The sequence below is a fragment of the Vulpes lagopus genome, chromosome 11 (genome assembly GCF_018345385.1).
Source record: "Vulpes lagopus strain Blue_001 chromosome 11, ASM1834538v1, whole genome shotgun sequence".
NCBI classification, from domain to species: Eukaryota; Metazoa; Chordata; class Mammalia; order Carnivora; family Canidae; genus Vulpes; species Vulpes lagopus.
Genome location: NC_054834.1, coordinates 74398903 through 74419368, shown reverse-complemented (window position 1 = coordinate 74419368; position 20466 = coordinate 74398903). Strand labels below are relative to the sequence as shown.

The 20466-nt window shown below is 48.6% G+C and overlaps 2 protein-coding genes across 3 annotated transcripts; one reads left to right on the top strand and one right to left on the bottom strand.

Moving 5' to 3' along the window:
- Window positions 1-5754: 5754 nt before the first annotated feature.
- CCDC87 (coiled-coil domain containing 87) lies at window positions 5755-8376 on the bottom strand. The gene has a single exon (XM_041722443.1). It carries the CDS (start codon window positions 8374-8376, stop codon window positions 5755-5757), a length of 2622 nt encoding a protein of 873 aa, XP_041578377.1.
- A 145-nt stretch (window positions 8377-8521) lies between these two features.
- CCS (copper chaperone for superoxide dismutase) lies at window positions 8522-19613 on the top strand. 2 transcript variants are annotated; one of them, XM_041723054.1, is made up of 9 exons: window positions 8631-8679; window positions 9031-9103; window positions 9905-9992; window positions 14149-14286; window positions 14504-14681; window positions 15225-15285; window positions 18926-19003; window positions 19078-19181; window positions 19298-19613. In XM_041723054.1, exons 3-9 carry the CDS (start codon window positions 9986-9988, stop codon window positions 19449-19451), a joined length of 720 nt encoding a protein of 239 aa, XP_041578988.1. In that variant the 5' UTR covers window positions 8631-8679; window positions 9031-9103; window positions 9905-9985; the 3' UTR covers window positions 19452-19613. The 2 variants fall into 2 exon arrangements, with proteins under 2 accessions (XP_041578987.1, XP_041578988.1); XM_041723053.1 differs by lacking the exon at window positions 9905-9992 and having other exon boundaries at window positions 8522-8679.
- Window positions 19614-20466: the final 853 nt, after the last annotated feature.

Below are 20466 nucleotides of genomic sequence, written 5' to 3'. Positions count from 1 at the left end.
GCTTTACCTATTTAAAACTTGGGTTGTCAGGCAGCCCCGGTGGCGCAGTGGTTTAGCGCCGCCTGCAGCCCAGGGTGTGATCCGGAAGACCCTGGATTGAGTCCCACATCGGGCTCCCGGCGTGGAGCCTGCTTCTTCCTCTGCCTGTGTCTCTGCCTCTCTCTCTCTGTCTCTATGAATGAATAAATAAAATCTTAAAAAAAAAAAAAAACTTGGGTTGTATATTTATTATTGAGTTGTAAGAGGTTTTTTTTTTTTTTTTTAAAGATTTATTTACTTATTTTTATTTATGTTAGAGAGAGAGAGAAAGAGGCAGAGACACAGGCAGAGGGAGAAGCAGGCTCCATGCTGGGAGCCCGACGCGGGACTCCGGGATCGCGCCCTGGGCCAAAGGCAGGCGCCAAACCGCTGAGCCACCCAGGGATCCCGTTTTTTGTTTTTTAAAAATATATTCTAGATACAATTCCTTTAGCAGGTATATAATTTGCAAATATTCCCTATTCTGTAAGTTTTGTTTCACTCATCACCCCATCTTACCCTAATTACCTCCCAAGGCCCCACCTCCAAATATGAGCACATTGAGGGTTAGAGCTTCAATATGAGTCTGAGGAGAACATAAACATTTAATGTACAGCAATGTCTAACTCAGTGGTATTAGGTATTAAGTGAACTTCATATTTAGTAATTAATAGTGTTTAAAAAGTGCAGCCTTGGTAAAATTTTAAATCAATCATTTTTCTAGACATTTTAGGTCCCAGATTGATACTTTCAGTCTAAAATAGCCTAGAAAGTTACAGTTTGGGGTGTGAGGAGCTACAGAAGACATATGTGGATAAGCACACTATTTAAAGAGGATTCCTATGTTTAGCAAAATCTGTCAGTGTATGAAAAAAATATTTGCCTCTGGATCTCCACTCAGATGCCCGAAGGCACCTCAAACTTAACCTTTTGAGGGCTCAACTCATCATCTTCCCTCATTCTTGTCCCACCCCACTCCCACAAAACCCTCCATCCTCCCATTTCAAGAAGGGCTCCACCAGAGGCCCAAGCTAGAAACATTTAACTGACTTGAGCCACCCAAGGACACCACCTGTCTATATTGTTTTTGTGGTATCATGGAGATGGTCAGGGGGCATTTGCTGAGGCATACATGGCTTCCCACCACCTACACAATAAAGCCCAAACTCCACCTGGCCCTGCCTCCCCCTCCAGCCTCACTCTTTTCCAGGAACTTTATTTTTTTTTTAAAGATTTTATTTATTTATTCATGAGAATACACAGAGAGGGGAGAGAGGCAGAGACACAGGCAGAGGGAGAGGGAGAAGCAGGCTCCACACGGGGAACCTGATGCGGGACTCGATCCCGGGTCTCCAGGATCAGGCCCTGGGCTGAAGGCAGTGCTAAACTGCTGAGCCACTCGGGCTGCCCCCCCCCCCCCTTTATTAAAGATTTTATTTTCCAGGAACTTTAAAGGCTGTTAATACCAATGTTCTTGTGCTTCCTCCACATACATCACGCTTATGATCCATACTTTTGTTCATTCTAGACTTAGAAAGTTCTCTTCTCCTTTGCTACCATGTGCCTGACAACTCCTGCTCAACTTTATAGAAACTAGATCCTGTGTAGGTGTGGCTCTCCCTTACCACTATTCTCCCAGGTCTGTTGAATGCCCTTTTTGTGGGATCCCACTGTGCCCTTTACTTGCTACATTATTGAAATTATCTTCCCCACTAAGCTTTAAACTCCTCAGCAACGGGACTGGGGCTCTCTGTTTTCCTTCCATTTCCTACCTCCCTCCACAGACAGAGCACCGGCCCTTGGGAGAGGCTCAGGCAAAGTGCTCTAGATCTGAAAGAATAATGCCAAGAGCCTCAGAGTCACTTCTGGAATCAAGGTGGCTGAGAGCCTGATTTCCTCAGGGCACAGGCAATAATGAAAGTCAAAAATTTGATCATATATGGCTTCATCCTGCAGGCCTTAACTGGGCAGACTTGTTTTCTGTATTTTATGATAAGAAATAGTACAGTGGTTAAGAGCATGTACTTCAGAGTCACACCACTGGGTCTGAATTCAGACTACCATGTTCCTAGTTGTGTGACCTTGGGCAAGTCATATAACCACTCTGTGCCTTGGTTTCCTCATCTGGACCTTGAAATGATAGTCATACCTATCTCATTGCATTGCCATGAGGATTAAGTGAATTACTGTGTGTAAAGTGTTTAGAACTGAGTCTAGTGCTTAATAATCACTACATGGATATTAGCTAATCTGATTTAAATTGGCTTTTTTTTTTCTTTTTTAAAGATTTATTTATCCATTTTGGAGAGAGAGAGAGAGCACAGCAAGGAGGGTCAAAGGGAAAGGAGAGAATCCCAAACAGACTCCCTGCTGACCTCAGAGCCCAGTGCAGGCCTTGATCCCACAACCATGAGATCATGACTGGAGCTAAAATCAAGACTTGGGGGGATCCCTGGGTGGCTCAGAGGTTTGGCATCTGCCTTCGGCCCAGAGCGTGGTCCTGGAGTCCCAGGATTGAGTCCCGAGTCCCGCATCAGGCTCCCTGCAGGGGCCTGCTTCTCCCACTACCTGTGTCTCTGCCTCTCTCTCTCTGTCTCTCATGAGTAAATAAATAAAATCGTTAAAAAAAAAAAAATCAAGATTTAGATGCTTAACCAACTGAGTCACCCAGGTGCCCTTCTTTCTTTTTTTAAGGAGACTCCATGCACAGGGTGGAGCCCTTTAAACTGCCTTTTAAAATAAGCTTTAACAGCAAGTCAACATGAAGGAAAGTGTTTGGTAAATGATAGGACAAGGAAAAGGTGGACCAAACGCCCAAAGCCTCAGGACCAAGAGGAGTGAGGCTGTAGGCTTAGCGGAAACACCTGCGCTCAAATCTGGTCCCCAGCAACACCTGTAGTCTTCAGCCCTTGGTTTCAGCTCTCAGCTTCTCAGCTTCCCAGTGTGGCCGGATCACCCAAAAGCCAATCTGTCTATCCAGAACATAGATGATCAATTTTTTTCTTTTAAGCTGTAGTTTTACCTCTGGCTTTATCCTTGACATTTTATAAACAGATATTACTGATAAAACAACCCTTCCCCCACTTCTACTGCCCTTGCCCCAGCAACTGCCCAGTTCCCTGATCCAACATGTCCCCCAGCCCCTACCATCCTTACGACTGCCTTTGTCCTCATGTCTGCCCCTTTTCTGCTTCAAACAAACCAAAAATACAAATAGGGACTTGAGACACTTTCTGCTAAGACATTATTTGCCTTTTCTACCCTCACTCTTTCCTTAGTAGTTTTCCAGAGGCTACATGACCTCTGATATTGTCACAGATGTATGCAGAAACAGGTAGGAGAATCCAGCTATCTCTCATTAAGCCAGACATTTAAAACATTTGCAAAACAGTAAAACTGCTTCACTATGTTTTTTGTTTTGGAAGAGTTACATCTCATAAAAATACGTTATTTCGGTTTATAGTGAGATTGTTAATTTAGATAATAAATATATATTTAAATATGCAAATGATGAACCATCCTTTTAATGTAACAAAGAGATGAGATTTTTCAGCTTTCATGGGCTTGGTCCCTGCTGCTGCCTGGGCAGCAAAAGGGCTGCAGCAAATCATCCCAGCCAAATTGAAAGTATTTATATGTCTGATGGCTTCTGGCAGGCACAAAACTAAAATGTCTACAAAAATTCTCAGAAATTTAGATAACTGATTTTCATCCCGTTACCCTAGAGTCCAGTTTCCCTAGAAGGAGGTAATATAATAATGCCTTCTCTTGCTTTGCAAGATTGGTGTGAGGCTTAAATGAAATAACACCCTGGGGTGTCTAAGTGGCTCAGTTGGTTAAGCATCCAACTCTTGATTTTAGCTTAGGTCATGATCCCAGGGTCCTGGGATCAAGCCCCACGTTGGGCTCCATACTGAGTGTGTAGTCTGCTTGTGATTATCTCTGTCTCTGCCTCCACTCACGCTCACTCTCTCAAATAAGATATTTTAAAACAATGAAATAATATCCTTAAAGCACCTGAGCATAACACTTGGCAAATGGTTCTCAGCACAGATGAGTTTGCCAAAATGGAGTCAGTAGCCTCTGGCTGCTGCATGGAGGCTTGGCAAGGAGCAAAGACCCCCACTGCAGCCAGACAGCTAGGGCCAAAGATTTGAAGTCCCCAGACCTGAGTTTAAGTCGGGAATCCACCACTTCAGGAGCAAGTTATATTCAACTGATTCTCACCTGAATGAATGTGAAAAGCACTTTATAGGGGATGCCTGGGTAGTTCAGCGGTTGAGTGTCTGCCTTCAGCTCGGGGGATGATACTGGAGTCTTGGGATAGAGTCCCGCATCAGGCTCCCTGCATGAAGCCTGCTTCTCCCTCTGCCTGGGTCTCTGCCTCTCTCTGTCTCTCATGAATAAAATCTTTAAAAAAAAAAGCACTTCATAAACTTCACCTCTTCCCCTTGCTTTGCCCCACCCGCACTGTCCACCTTGCTTTTCTGGAACACTCCAGGCACCTGCCTTCCATAGGGCTTTATAGCAGGTGTCAAGGAAGGAATCCCCACTGCCCACGGGTCTTGCTTCTTTCCTCCATCAAGCCTTTGCTCAAATCTTCCCTTCTCAGAGAGGCCTGCACTGACCATCCTAATTAAAACGATATCCCTCAGCCTTTGTTTCCTTTCCCTACTCTTTTTGTCTGCAGTACTTATTACCTTCTAACATTTTATTATTCAGCATGCTTAGGTACTATGTCTATGGTTTATGGTCTGTTTCTCCTGAGTAATGAAGGTGTTTATGAGGGGTAGAGATCTTTGTTTTGTTCAGTGATATAAATCAAACATAATTCACGGAGTAGGTGTTCAATTAAGTATTTGCTGAATTAGGGAATGGAAAATACACAAGAACTGGTGACAATTGCTTCCCCCAGGGAGAGGAACTGGGATGTGTGAGGTAGAGATGGGAAGAAGACTTCCTTTTCAGTATACATCCTTGTATTCTTTGTACCATGTGCTTATGTTAACTCATAAAAATATAATACAAATTTTTAGCTCTACCAACAGGATCCAAGAAGCGGAAGTGAGAGCCTGGACCTAACCCCTTCATCTTATGATGGTCCAGGTACAGAGCAGTTAGGTAATTTGTCTGAGGTTACAAAGCCAGGATTTAAATCCGTATCTCCTAACTCCAGAGCCTTAGCTTTTTTTTTTTTTTTTTTTTTTAATGAGAGAGAGAGAGAGAGAGACAGAGACACAGAGACGCAGGCAGTGGGAGCAGGCTCCATGCAGGGAGCCCGATGCGGGACTTGATCCTGGGACCTCAGGACCACGCCCTGGGCCGAAGGCAGGCGCTAAACCGCTGAGTCACCCAGGTGTCCCTAGAGCCTTAGCTCTTAAGCATCATGTCATAGAACCTCTTGATTTGGGACTCTAATCAGCCAATTTAAATGTAGTTGATAAATGCTAAACTGAGGTGTTTCAAAGGTGAAGGCTTGCCTCTGACATTTCCCATTACAATAAACTCCTACAGATGGTCTCAGTTTTTTGGATGTATGAGATTTTGGCTACATTGTGCATGGCTTGAAATAAATGGCAATATTGGGCTTCTGAGCTTGGAGATTCTTTTATGAGAACTTTACAGTCAAAATAAAGTATTAATCTTAGTCGTTGATAGTTGGAGGCACAATGTTCCTGAATCCTGCAATCCCAGATAATTTGTCTTCTAAAGTAGTCAAGAGGTGTGAAGGATCTGCTAGGTGTTTGGGGGTGAGGGAGGGATTTGAGGGCACAGAGTAATAGGAGTATTCCCAGGAGTTATTGAAGGCTGGATGCTGAGCTTCTTGAACAGCCCTGGCTGGTGGGAGGCCTTCTGACCCTGTGTCAGGTGGTGGACCCGTTGCTGCTGCTGTAGCCAGTACAGCATCTCCACCTTGTCATGCTTCATCTTATCCAGGTATCGCCTCCCCTTGAAAGTCACTGGCTCACCAAAGATTAATTCAATTTCCTTCAGGAGGGAAACCAAAGGAGCCTGCACCAGATTGATCTTCCTGTGTAGACGGTTGCGGAACTGATTCTCCTCCAGGAAGCTACCCAGGCCCATGTTAGTCTTTTGGAAGAAGCGGTTGGGGTCAGAGGCTTGTCGCTCAAACAATTCTAGTCTCCCCAGCAACATTTCCCGCAGCTGAATGGGCTTCAGGACTTGCTCCCAGGCACTCACTAATGAAGGCAGCTGACTCAGACGGGCATTGGAGCTGTACTTGATGACCATGTCTAGCCGGTCCTTGTCAGGGACCTCAAGCATGGACCACAAGTGCTCCAGACGCTTCTGCAGGTTCAGGATTTTGTAAGGTTCTCCCAGGAGGCTGGTCCTCTTAATTCCTAGCCTGTGCCTTAGCACTGTGTTCCAATCCCACTCTCCTGGCACAAAGTCTGGCTCTTCATCTTCCAGCAAGGGAGGTGGGTATTGAATCTTTAGGGACTCTTTGACAGGGCCTATGGCCTCCCCAGGACCTTCCTCTTCATACATTTGGAAGATGACATGAAGAAAATCTGTCTCCTGGTTGGTGAGGTACTTGAAATAGTCACCCACAGACAGGGTGGTTTTCCACCAGTTCATCCATAAGGCTTTGTTTGACCACTTCTCCCAGCCTTTGTTTGCTTGGAGTGATGTGAGGGAGATTATCTTCTCAGAGGAGGGCTGTAAAATGTTTGTTCTCTGGGAATAAAATCCTGCTAACTTGGGATTGATGATGCGATACTGTTTTTCTTGATGTAGAAAGGCTGAGGACAGGAAGGTCGACCAGTCTTTATTGGCTGCAGGCTCAACCAGGGGTCCCTGGTCAAAAGAGAAGTGGTCAGCAGAGACACGGCTCATCAGCTCCTTGTAGACCTCACTGATGTTATTGCCAACAAAGCAACCAATATCCATTTCCTCGATAAGTTTGGGTTCTAGTTCACCAGCCAGGTGGTTGTATAGGACTCCAGCCCCATCAACATGGAAGGAATCCAAAAAGTTTCTCTCAGAGACCTGCACAGCAGCTGCCTGAACCACAGCCTGATTCTTTAGCTTCAAACTAACAGTCACTGGCTGTGGTTGAAGAGGAATGGATTTGAGGCATTGGGGGCCCCACTGCCCAGTGGCTTCTTCCTCTTCAAGGCTTTTTAACATTCTCTGCAGTTCCAGCATGTGATGTGCTGCAGCTGGGCGGCGGGTCAGGGCTCCCAGGAGCAGGGGCAGGCCCGAATCCAATGGTAAGTATTGAGTCCTCTCCAATTTCGTGTTCTTTATCATCTGCTTCAGGTCTTCAGCCACCATGTCCCCTGCCAGCTCTGTTTTGTTTCCTGGAACCAGAACCAATGGGGTTATGGGGCGAGAGGGGAGTGGAGGAAGGCCCAGCTCATCTGCCAGCTTCCAGCCCTCACGTAGGGAGGGCATGGATTGGCCTCTCTGTTGTTGGGAGTAGAAGGGCAAGTGGGAAGAGGTGGAGGGAGCCTGGCTGGTGGGAGTCACAGAGTATTTGGGCAGTGACACAATCTGTGTGGAGCTGAAGTCGCTTTCTCTCTTCTTCTGCATGGAGGACAGCCACTGGAGAGGCTTTTTCCTCTTCAGCTGGGGGGTAGACTTCACTTCCTTCACTGGATCCAGTTCAGGCTCATTGAGAAACTCCCGTGGGCGGCTAAGTTGGATGAGGTAGTTTAGGTTGAGGTTGCAGCTTGGTGCTTGGGCGAAGCTGGTGCTGTGAAGCCATTGAAAAGGGAAAAGCTTGAAAGCCCCAGGAGGGCCTACTGGGCGCAGCTTATGCTTGCCACCGTGGGCCTGTTCTATCTTCAGTAGGGTGAGGAAGTCGGCAAACAGGGAACGGTAGACCTCAGGACTGGTAAGAAAGATTGTGCAGTCCCTGGCGAGGCCAGCGGTCAAACGCGTGAATGTGGCTGACTCAGTGAAGATTCCGCTGGTGGTGGACATGGTCTTCAGGAGGTGCAAGTATCGTAAGAAGAGCTGCTCGCTGCTGAGCAGTACGTATACCTGGAGCCGCTTCCGCAGTCTCTGGTTGTCCAAATGGCTCAGACTAGGTTCAGTGGGGGGCTCCTGCCAGCTGCACTTTAACTCGTTCAGGATGACCTCAATGAAACGGAGTCGGCCTTTGGTAGGCACGCGCACCGACAGCCCACTGTTGGCCAGCCGCTTGGCCACTTGACGGCACAGCGACGCCACCGTCAGCCGTGAGACTGGCAACGGCAACAGCATCGGGACCTCCGGCGGGAGGGGCTTCTGAGATTCTGGGCACGTCGCCTTGCGGGGGAAGAGCGACAGCGGACACAGCAACCGGTGGTAAAACCGCTGGAGGTCGGGTTCCGGTTTGGTGGGCTCCATCTTAGCGCGGCGCGGGAGGGCTGAGTCAAAGACGCCAAGAGGTTACTAAGGCAACCAGGCGCCGGATGGTCCGAGTGCGCCTGCGCAGCCAGTGCCTCCCAAAGAGTGTCGTAAGAGGGGAGGGCCTGACGTGCGCGCGCACCAGGAGGCTGAGCAAAGTGTGGCTTTCGAAGCTCCGCCTCCCCGCGACGGAGTTAGGGGTTTGCCCCACACTACCTCAGCGCCGCGGCAGTTCAGGTCCTCGGGCCGGTGACGGGGTCCGGGATGGCTTCGGACTCCGAGGACCGCGGGACCGCCTGCACGGTGAGGGTCGAGGCCTCGTGTGGGAGCCTCTCTGGGCAGAGAGCCTCGGCCCCTAGGATGATTGTTAACGCAGGAAAAAGGGAAGGAGTAGGCACCTGGGGCGGGGCCTGGGGCCTCCGCGGGAAAGGGTGCGAGATTAGCAGAGTCCTTGGCGTTACTTTGGGGAGTTGGGGGATTGGACCTGAAACGATCACGACTGATAATGAGGGCACTTGAGAATGGGTCACGTGAGAGAGAGAGAGATTTGCCCTCTCCAGGCTTTTTGGGGTGGCCATAGGGGAGGTGAAACAGGGTCACGCAAGGTAGGGGGTCCCCTAGACTCTCATCAGCCTGTCCCTGCCGGCCTTGCAGCTGGAGTTCACAGTGCAGATGACCTGTCAGAGCTGCGTGGACGCGGTGCGCACGTCCCTGCAAGGGGTGGCAGGTAAGAGCCAAAAACTTGTGCAGTCTGGAAGCCTCTAGAAGGAGCGGCAAATCTCTTAGAACAACACCACTGTCATTTACAGATGTAGAAATTGAAACCCAGAGATAGAAAGGAATGTCCTCAGAGTCACACAGGGACCCAGAGACAGAGTCTAGATCTGAAGCCTGCCTTGCCAGCGCTCTCTACAGGCTCTGACACACTGGGACCTCTCCGGCACCCAGGGAGTGAGGAGCTAGGCTGAGTATAGAAAGCCCCACCTACGGAGGGAGTTCCCAGATAGCAAGCAGCTTTTGCTTGCGAAACAGCATAATCTTGACAAAGCAAACAGCAGCCCTGGCCATGTTCCATCCTAGGCAGCTCCCAATTCTTATAAGCCAGCTAACTGGTCTGGAGGTGACCTTGCACAATCAGAAATAACTGAGAAGGCAGAACTACCAGCATGGCACTGGGAATTGGCCTCCTTTGATTCCGTTAAATATTTGTCCAGGCCTTCAGCAGGTATGGACTGTAGACTGAGGGCTTTTTAGGGAGAAGGGTTCACAGGTGTTTCCCACACAGTCCCTGCCCTCAGGTGACGATGAGCATGCAAGCATTGCTCATGGAAGAGCAGTTCTTGAAGGATATGAGATGAGATAGGTTCTAAGCTGGGACAGTGGTGGCACTTGTCCCGTACAAGGGAGCAGTAGTGAATAAGGGTATGTGCCCTAGAGTCAGACTGCATTGAAATCCCTTCTTTGCCGCTTAATGGTGCTTAGATTTCTTTCTCTCTCTCTCTCTCTCTTTTTTTTTTTTTGTGCTTAGATTTCATGCATGTTGCTATTTTTGCCTTTTTCTTCAGTGTTTAAATGGGCATGATAATGGAAGCTACTCTGGAGGATTGTCATGAAGCGTGAGTTGGTTAATACGTGTGTAAAGCACTTTAGAAACTTCTTTGGCATGTAGTGAGAGCTCACTAAATTTTAGAAATTATGAGGAAGGACTATAGGTAGCAGTCTGGGCAGAGGCATTTGGGGACAGATATTGAAGCAGAGAGAGACAGACAGAGATTTGCCCTCTCCAGGAGGCCTGGGACTTTGGGGAAGAGGGTTCCTACTCTTCTAGGAATAAATGGGTGGAGCTCCCAGCCCAAGAACAACTTCGTTGAACTCTTATCACTCAGCTTAGAGTTCCCTGTGGCCTTATGTTTTGTTTCTTACCGGGCTTTGAGCTAAGCAAGGGCTGGCCTGACCACACTCTGCACAAGCCACCCTGAACCTTGCTCACCTGGGCAGAGCCAGCCTTTTTCTTGGTTCAGATGCAGTTCTAGAGTTCAGGAAGTACACAGTTACAAGGAGCTGCCCCCTGGGTCCCTCTCACTGGAGGAGCAAAGAATCAGCTCCTAGGAGACCCTAGAACAGGAACCCACCTGTATGGAAATCAGTCCATCAGAAAGTCTTGTCTTATATGCTGTATATATAAAATATACTCAGAATTTAGCCTCTCTTTTTCCATACTTTGGCCTTCACATAAATCCAAGCCACCTTACTTCTTCCTGACCCACACGAGAACCTCATCTGTGGGCTTCCCATTGCCTCTGTTGCCTCCTCCAATGGTTTTTCCATATAAAAGCTAATGTGATTTTTAAAATCATACCTTAGATTATATCACTGCCCTGCTCATTTAAGGTTTTAATAACCCTCTGAAGTAGGTAGTATTATCTCCATTTACAGATGAGGTAACTGAATAGAAAACTCAACAGAAAGATTGAGTAGCTTGTCTAAGGCTATACAGCTTGTATGTAACAGACTCTGTGTGACAGACTCATGATTTCAACTCCAGAGTCCAAACTATACATTGTGCCTTTTCCCAGTGGCCTCCCATTGCATTAAAATTAAAATGCAGATTCTTTCCCTTTGGGCTTTGTTTGCCTAGTCTCCGTTTATAGCTTCCTCTCTTACTATTCTGTTTACTCCCTGCTTTAGTCACACTGGCCTTCTCTTAGAACATGTCAGTGCTGTTCCCTCTGCTGGAATGCCCTTACCTTACATTCAGGTCTTTGCTTAGAAGCTCAGAGAGACCTTCTCTGACCAGCCTACGTGGGGGCCCCATTTGTTTCCTAACCCTATTTCATCGATCACACCTTTCAGTATTTGAACCTTTTTTTTTTTCCTTTTTAAAGATTTTATATATTTATTCATGAGAGACAGAGGCAGAGACATAGGCAGAGGGAAAAGCAGGCTCTTCTGGGGAGCCTGAACCCAGGATCATGACCTGAGCCAAAGGCAGATGCTCAACCACTGAGCCACCCAGGTGCCCCTTTGAACCTCTCTTGTGTGTGTATTTGACTTTTGTATTTCTACATCAGAGTACATACTATTTCATAGGACAGAGATGTTGCCTGACTTGTCTACTCTGCTTCCACTGCCTGGAACATGGCATGTGGTGGGTACTTAGTGTATGCTTGTTAAATGAGGTGAGCAAGCAAAGTTTCTCATACTATGTGGTTCACTGGGCCTTGGGAGCCCCTGAAAATCAGCCTTGGGGGTTCAAGCTTACTTTCTTGGGGCAAAAGTACTGAGTGTCAGTTTTTGGGTTGGACAGGCTGCCTTCCAAACTTTGTGACCTCAAGCCAGGTGTGTCACCCTCTCACCTCATTTCCGGCAGCCCTCTAGGATGGACAGAGGCATTTGTCTGCCAGATGAGAACCATATCATCACCCTGATGTGTGTAAGGCAGAGCACAGCTCTTGGCATCTCCTGGAGGGTCAGACCAACAAGAGTTCCCCCATCATCCTTCCTTTACCCTTTTTGCAGCCACCAACATCCAGAGGTATCCCTATGTTGACCCAGAGCTCCCAATGCTCCATAGGTTGCCTGGTGGCTCAAGATAAAATTTTGTGTGAAGTGAGGACCGATTGGATAACATGGATGGTTTTCGTCTCACAGAATCACCCTGTACTTGCCAGAGAGGGGCTATGTGTGTTTATCTGATGTCTTACAAATTCTGCCCCTCCCCCAACAGTATCACTGCTGCTGCAGGGGATCTGAAGAAACAAGCCTGTGGAAGCTTTTGTAACCATATACCAGATATTCCTGTCTTTCAGATGCCACCTGCCCCTAATAGCATTTCCCAGTTTTGCCTTGTTTTAAGCCAGAAGAAATCCGAACCTTTCCCATACCTTGGGGATTGTTATTCCAGTCTCTGCCTGGTGGTTAATCCAGGCATAGTCTGGCTTCTCTGTTGCTCTACAGGGTAAAGCCCAAGGGAGCCATGGGCAGTCTAGAAGGCAAAGGTAAGACCATTCCATGCTGTTGACATGGTGCCCTATAGAACGGAACACTACACTGACTGTTGGTGATGCCTTCATCTTTGGTTTCCCTCCCCTGTATTCTTTTTTTTTTTTTTTTTTAAGATTTATTTATTCATTCATGAGAGACACAGAGAGACAGAGAGGCAGAGACACAGGCAGAGGGAGAAGCAGGCTCTTTGCAGGAGCCCAATGTGGGACTTGATCCCGGGTCTCCCAGGATCAGGCCCTGGGCTGCAGGCGGCGCTAAACTGCTGAGCCACGGGGGCATCCCAAAGGCATGCTGGGCATGGAAGAGGTCAGGGTCATGGAGGAGGCCAGGGTCAGGAAAAGCACTGGTCCTTGTGCTCAGGGAGCTAGCAGGCTTGATGGCCCTCAAAGGTGAGCATGTGTCAGAATCATCCTGCCGTCTGTGTGCACACAGGTTGACACTGGGGATTTGGAGGGCAATTGAGACATGTAACTTTTGAACCTGACCTTTGCGGAGCACACGGGGCCCCTGCACTCACAGAGGGTTGTCATTATTACAGCATGAGTTACTCGGGGAAGAGGAAGCTTCTATAGGAGGGCACAGGAGGGGTCCCAACCAGCCTGGAGGGTAGGGGCTGCTTTTCAGGGTGAGCAGGGTCTGGGTAGGCTCCAGAGCTAGGCTGCCTGAGATGATTTCCAGTTCCACAATTTACCACACTGTGCCTTTGAGCAAGGTTCTTAAATCTCTCTCTGCCTCAATTTTCTCATCTGTAATATAGGGACAGTAGTACCCACCTCACAGGTTTACTTGGGTGTCTAATGAGCTAATATGGGTAAAGTGCAAAAAAGCCCCCAGTGCACCAGCAGTAGATGTTAGCTCTCATGATGATGGGGATAGCTCACCCCTCCCTGTTTTGGATGTGCGTAACAGCATTATTGGCATATAATTCAAATATAAAATATATCCATTTTAAGTGTAGAATTCAGTGGTGGTTAAAATGTTCAGAGTTGTGCAGCCATCACCCCTATCACTTGTACATTTCAGCCCCTCACCTGTGTTGGACATTGCATCCACAAAGGCATCATGTAATATGTGGTCTTTTGTGAGTGGCACTCACTTAAAATCATATTTTCAGAGTGCTTCCCTGTGGTAGCATCACGAGCAGTTCATTCCCTATCTTTTTATGGCTGAGAAATAATGGATACACATTTTCTTTATCCTTTTATCAGTTGAATTTGGGTTATTTTCACCTTTTGGCTATCATGAATAATGGACTGTTTTTTTTTTTTTTTTTTAAAGACTTTATTTATTTGACAGAGAAAGATAGCATAAGCCGGGGGAACAGGAGAGGGAGAGAGAGAAGCAGGCTCCCCGCTGAGCAGGGAGCCCAATGTGGGGCTCAATTCCAGGACCCTGGGATCATGACCTGAGCCAAGACGCTTCACTGACTGAGCCACCCAGGTGCCCCAATAATGGACTATTCATTGATGGCCCACTTTTATAAAAATATCTTAAAATAATTGTCTATGTTTCTTAGTATGGGACATGATAAGGAAAAACAATAATCCTGGGGGTAAGGTGGCCTTCTCCTCCTTTTATTTATAAAGATACAGGCTCAGAGAGGTTGAGGGCCTCACACACCCAGAATGCGACTTCTGAGCTTGCCTCTAGCCACAGGAAGGTTGGCGAAGATGAGAATGGGAAATTAAACATTCTGTACCTCTCTTCTCTGCTCCCAGCACAGGGGTGTCGGCCCTCTGCTGCCTTTTCCCCTCTCTTTCCCTCCAGGCATCCAGAGTGTGAAAGTGCAGTTGGAAAACCAGATGGTCCTGGTGCAGACCACCCTGCCCAGCCAAGAGGTGCAGGCCCTTCTGGAAAGCACAGGGCGGCAGGCAGTACTCAAGGGCATGGGCAGTGGCCTCCTGCGTGAGTAGCTACTCTGGTCCTGGCCCGGGCCTCTCTGGGAGGGAGGTGGCCTGGAGCTGGTACACATCTAAACCATAGGATTTGGGGACTTGGAGTTTGAGTGGTTTTGGGGAAGGCATGAAAGTTATGCAGAGCTCTCTCCTTGCTCTTTCTGAGCTGATGAAGGTGTGGGGCTAGCTGAGGTGGCGAGCCAGCCTGGGTATCTGATACCTTGCAGAGAATCTGGGAGCAGCAGTTGCCATTCTGGAGGGCCCTGGTCCCGTGCAAGGGGTGGTGCGCTTCCTACAGCTGACCCCTGAACGCTGCCTCATCGAGGGGACTATCGATGGCCTGGAGCCTGGGCTGCATGGACTCCATGTCCATCAGTTTGGAGACCTCACCGGGAACTGCAACAGGTGAGTCATACGTAACTTCCCCTATGGCGTCTTCATCCCTGTACTCGTGCACCCAAGATTCAGCCACCTGCACACACTTTGATGCTTGGTCCTCATGGGTACTGTGATGCACAAATATGTTGGCCCTGCCTATAGACGAGGAAACTGAGGCTTAGAGGGTTCAATGACTTGTCAGAGGCCCCAAGGCATATGAATGGTGGGGTGGGATTTGAACTCAAATCTGACCTTCATGCTCCTGCTCATAGCCACTTTATTGCCTCTGAGGTGGAAGCAACTCATAGACACAGAAGGACTGGTCCCCGTGTCACAGTGTTTGTCATGCTGTGATGCAGTTTGTTGCTTACTCATCTGTGTCTCCCCTGAAAGCTTATTGAGGGCAGGACCCACATCTGATTCTTCTTCATGCCCTCAACCTAAAGCCTGGCGCAGAGCGAGTCTGTTTGTTGAGTGAGTGAATGAAATAAATATAATTAAAGTGAGAGAGTGGGTCGGCTGACCTAGGAGCCAGTGTCTTCCTGCCTACCTGCTACCTTTTCTTCTTAGCTGCGGGGATCACTTTAACCCTGATGGAGCATCTCACGGGGGCCCTAAGGACTCTGACCGGGTAAGTAACCATCTGGGTGAGGCTTAGGCTACTACAAGAGGGCCCCAAGCCTCAGGCAGGGGAGACCATTCCTAGGGCCTTAGCATGAGATTCCTTTTCAGTGAGGTCCTCTCGCTTTATTTTGTTCTGTTTAGAAACATTAACCCTTTCTGTGGTCATGGCCTGCCCCCTAGGGGCTCACAGTCCTGTGGGGAAGATCCCTGAGAACCCTGTGGTTGCAGGGCAGTGAGATGATCCTTGCAGGAGCCTGCAGGGAGCCCAGAGTAAGCAGTGACCCAGCCTGAGCCCAAGCACATGGGCAGCGGGAGAAAGCTTCCTGGAGAAGCTGAAGGTGTGGAAGTGGAAGATCTTATCTGAACTAAAAAGGCAGTTCCTGATGGTACAGCTCCTGGCCTGGAGTTTCACTTTTCACCAGAGAATTGTTTCCCTGTCAGCAGTGAGTTGCATGCTGCCTTGGTTTTTGCTTCTCTGAGTACTACTTGTTCTGTTACTTCACATTTTGCTGTACTGTGACTCAGTGCTTTCCTTAGGTAAAATTAGTTACTTTTAATGTTTTGATCCATCACAGAATGTTTCAAATGTTCCAAAGTACAGAAACTTGTCCCAAGCTCCTGTGTCCCTATCACCCACTTTCTTTCTTTTTTGTTTTTTTTTTTTAAGATTTTATTTATTTATTCATGAGAGACTCACAGAGAGAGAGGCATAGACACAGGCAGAGGGAGAAGCAGGCTCCATGCAGGGAGCCCGATGTGGGACTCGATCCAAGGTCTCCAGGATCAGACCCCGGGCTGAACCACTATCACCGACTTTCAACAGTAACCCAACTTATGGCCAATCCTGTCTCATCTATACCTCCTGCCTTTCTCTACTATTATTTTAAAGCAAATCAAGATAACATTTCATGTAATTAAGGTAGAGGGTTTTTTGACAAGAAACCCAGTATTGCCACAGAGAATGGAAAACCAGGACTTGTAGCCATAAGAACAGGCTCATTTTTAAAGTGGAGGCCAAATAAATGGTAGTAGAGTTCTGCTGGATTTTGGCCTGCAAGGTCTGGGGATTAAGGAAGGCCCTCATCGTCGTTGTCATTTTGTCATTGTCATTGTCATCGTCTTCTTCTCCTCCTCCTTCTCCTCCTCCTCCTTTTAAGATTTATTTATTTATTTGAGAGAGAGAGAGAGAATGAGCACAGGGGAGGGACAGAGGGAGAGAGAGAATCTCCAGCAGACTCCCTGCTGGGCACCGAACCCACGACCCTGAGATCATGACCTGAGCCCCCAAAACTGAGAGTCGGATGCTGAACTGACTCAGCCACCCAGGCGCCCCTGTGGTACATGTTTCTTACTTCATGTGCCTGATTTTTTTTTGGACTTTTGATAGCTCTGTCACATTGCCAATGGTCAGAAGTTTGACTCCTTTCCCCTCTCACCCTGGGAAGTTGGAGAAGGGTTTTTGTTGGGTCCCCTGTGCAGTGCTGTGTTTGTACTCAGTGTAGCAACAATTTATTGCTATGTGTCAAATTACTCCAACCTTGGGGTTTTAAAACAATAAGAATTCATCATCTCAGTTTGCTCTGGAGCAGGAACCTGGATGCAGCATAGCTGGGGGCCCTTTGCTTAGGGTCACTGTAATCAAGGTGTTGGCTGGGGCTGCAGTCATCTCAAGGCTCATGTTGCCGTTGGCAGGCCTCAAGTCCTCTCTGGCTGTTGGCCAGGGACATCAGTCCTTTGGCACATGGGCCTCTTCATAGGGTGGCTCACAACATAGCAGCTAGTTTTCCCTCATAGCAAGTGCATGAGAGAGGGCATCTAAGACTGAGCCAAACGGTTCTCTTTTTGTAGCCTAGTCTAGCAAGTGACACTAGGTCCAGCCCACCCTCAGTGGAGGAGCACACAAGGATGTAAATACAGGGAAGGTGCATCATGGAGGCTGTTGTCCTCATGGAGCCCTGAAAGGTGCTGCACAGAAATTAAGCAGGTGAAGAACAGAGAGTGAGAATGTCAGGCACAGCAGAGAAAACTCCTTAGGCAGAGCCCCTGAGGCATGAACCAGCAAGGAGCATTCAGGAACTGGTAGCACTGTGTCTCTTATGCAGTAGAGATCAGAAAGGTAAGAGACTGCCTTGCCACCTGTGCCTTGGCCTGCTGTGGCCCGGGCCCCTCTCGGGGCAAGAAACTAGAAGGGGCTGGAGCCAGCTGCTCTACTGTACCCAAGTCCTTGACAGAGGTAGAGGAAGACTTGAGTAACATCTGGACTGTCAAGGCCACCTGTGATGGCTGACAAGTTCCTTTGGGATTTCTCCATCTGCTTTTGCCCAGTTGGAAGTGGATTCAGTGTGGGGATTTACGCCAGAGCCTGGTTGTCCCTTTGCACATCTAAATAGTCTCCAAGCCGCCTTCTCTTCTCTTGCCTCCCCACCCAGTCCTGCCTATTCATGCACTGTGCTAGAGGGATTGCTCCAAAGCACAGAGTAACCATGGGATGCCCCTGTCCACAGCCGTTTTTGGTTCTCCGGTGCCGGAGGGTATATAGGCCCAGCCCAGCCTCTTGGTGTGACATTCAGGGCCCTGCAGTCCAGTTCCATCTGTCCGAGTGCAGGGGAGGGAGTAGACCATGCTCCTGGGTCACTCCTCTGAGCCACACTGCCAGGCTGCTCACTCCCTCAGCACAGTCCTCAAGATGTTCCTCAAGGCTCAGTATCGCCTCCCCTGCCTTGATCTTTCTACCATAAAGGCTACCAATGCAGGGTAACAAAACGCCAGGTATAAGCAACAGATTTCTCTCTGGAAAACAAGATAAAGTAGATGTGGCGCTTCTTGCCGCTTCTCAGCCCCATCACATAGGGGCATCACCCATGTGCATCAGCCCACACTGGTACAGGCACTTGTTTCTGCCTAAAATATCCAATCAGAGACTATTTATTTGCACAGATGTGGGTCTCTGTGACATTCCAGTAAGATCCAGTCATCAGAAAACCTACTTACTGCTAAACTTAGTGTGCGTTTCATAATCACTGGTCTGTTCTATGTCTATCTCCCCACCATGCTCCCAGCTCCTTGAGGGTGGAGACTGCATGTGCTCCCGACCCCCGTGCCAGTGGAGTAGGTCTGATGTACAAGATGCTCAGTAGATGTGTTAGGACATTTTGTATTACTTTAAAAGGGGGAAGGGAGAACAGAGGCCGAGCCAGCTTCTAGGGGGTGGGACAGGTCCCTTGCTCCTTGTGTTTCTTTCTGTTCCTGGAGGCTAGGAGTCAGGGAGGGATGCTGGCTGCTTCCTGTGGTCAGGAAGCCAAGTCTAGCCAACTTAAGCCCAGGGGAATTGTAGACTGCCAAGGGCTTAGTGTCAACAAGAGGTTGGAGAACTGAACTAGATTCTGAGGCTGAGATGCAGGGAGGGCAATAGCCTTGCAGAGGAAACAGTCTGGTCCAGTGGGCATTATTTCCTAGGAAGGGTGTTTCTGTCCAGGATTTCAGTTCCTGGGCCCGTTCCTTGTGTCCTAGGCCATCCCTTTATCCTACCACACTGTACCCAGAGGAAGACATTGATATTTGGGGAAAGGGGAATTAGATCCTGGGAAGCTAGAAGTCAGCAGCTGTGTCTCACGTGGCCCTCTTCTCTCCCTTGGGTCTCATTGTAGCACCGTGGGGACCTGGGGAATGTCCATGCTGGCGCTGATGGCCGAGCCATCTTCAGGATAGAGGATGAGCAGCTGAAGGTAAGCTGGAAAAAAAAAAAGTGGGGACCTCTCCTAACAGATCTACTGTCTGAGGCTGTTTTCTGCCCTCATAGGTATGGGATGTGATTGGCCGAAGCCTGGTCATTGATGAAGGAGAAGATGATCTGGGCCTGGGTGGCCATCCCTTATCCAAGGTCACAGGAAACTCAGGAGAGAGGTACGTGATGCCACCTGCAGCAGGAGGCTCTGCTCTGCCAATGTGGTGCATGGGCAACTCCAGGGGAGCCCAAACCAGTGCCCAGAGCCCACTCCTGACCACATGTTCTTCCTCAGGTTGGCGTGTGGCATCATCGCACGCTCTGCTGGCCTTTTCCAGAACCCTAAGCAGATCTGCTCCTGTGATGGCCTTACCATCTGGGAGGAGCGAGGCCGGCCCATTGCTGGTGAGGGACGAAAGGAGCCAGCCAAGCCCCCTGCCCACCTCTGAACATGGCCTCAGCTTCGGGTTTGTTCTCCCAGCTGAGCACTGTCTACTTCCAGAGAGAGGGGAGGGAGGCCCTGCTTGCCCAGTCCTAGGAGGACTTGGGTACAGGGTGTGAAGGTTGCTGTGATGTTCCCTTGCAAATTAAAGTTTTATTTTCCTACAGAACTTTGGGTTTTGTCCGTGTCCCAATGTCCCTCTATGGGCTTTGTGAACACAGGCCTTCTGCTTCTCCTGTTCTTGTGAGCCACCTTTGGCTTTGGAGCCAAACAAAACTGGATTCAAATCTGTGTACCTACTGAGGGCAGCCTCCTCATCAAGGTCACAGGCAGGGACACAGCACTCATATCTCTGCCAGAGAAGATCCTGTTTTAGTTTCTCCCCATGGTTGGGCCTGTAATATGGGAATATGGGAGCTGCAGGTGGCCCTCTTCTCCCTGCCTTGTCAACTGAGTCTCAGAAAACACCTGTCTGCTGAGAAGAGGGAAGAAGAGGCAGATGCTCAGGGGGAATCTAAGAGTTGTTTGATGTCAGACGCCCCAGAGAGCCCACTCTGGGCCTTTCCTGTGGCTAGCCACTCCCTGACCTGGGGTTTAAGAGGCACTCCTCGATTTTCCTAGTGCATCCCCTCCTCCTGCTTTTAAAATTAATTTGGCTTTAGTTGATTTTTTTTCTTATTCATAATAATCTTAATTAATCTAATATGTAAAGTGTTCAGTGCAGGACCTGGCACACAGGAAGTTAAGGGAACAGTGGCTCTGCTTCTGAGGCCAAATGGGGCTCCTGGAGGCTGCCCCAGCTAAGCCCCCCTCTCCAGGGATGGCTGGTATCCAGGGACTAATGTGTGGGGCCAGGGATTCTGGGCCTCCCCACTTACCATTTTGTGCCCCCGTCCTGACCCTCCGCTGGACTTTGTTATGCTTGCTCATCCATGACAAAACTGCTTTTATAACCCAGTGGGCTGTCAGAATACAAAGTTTGCCACTTACTTTGTCTGCTTGGAATCTGGCAGGTGATTTTA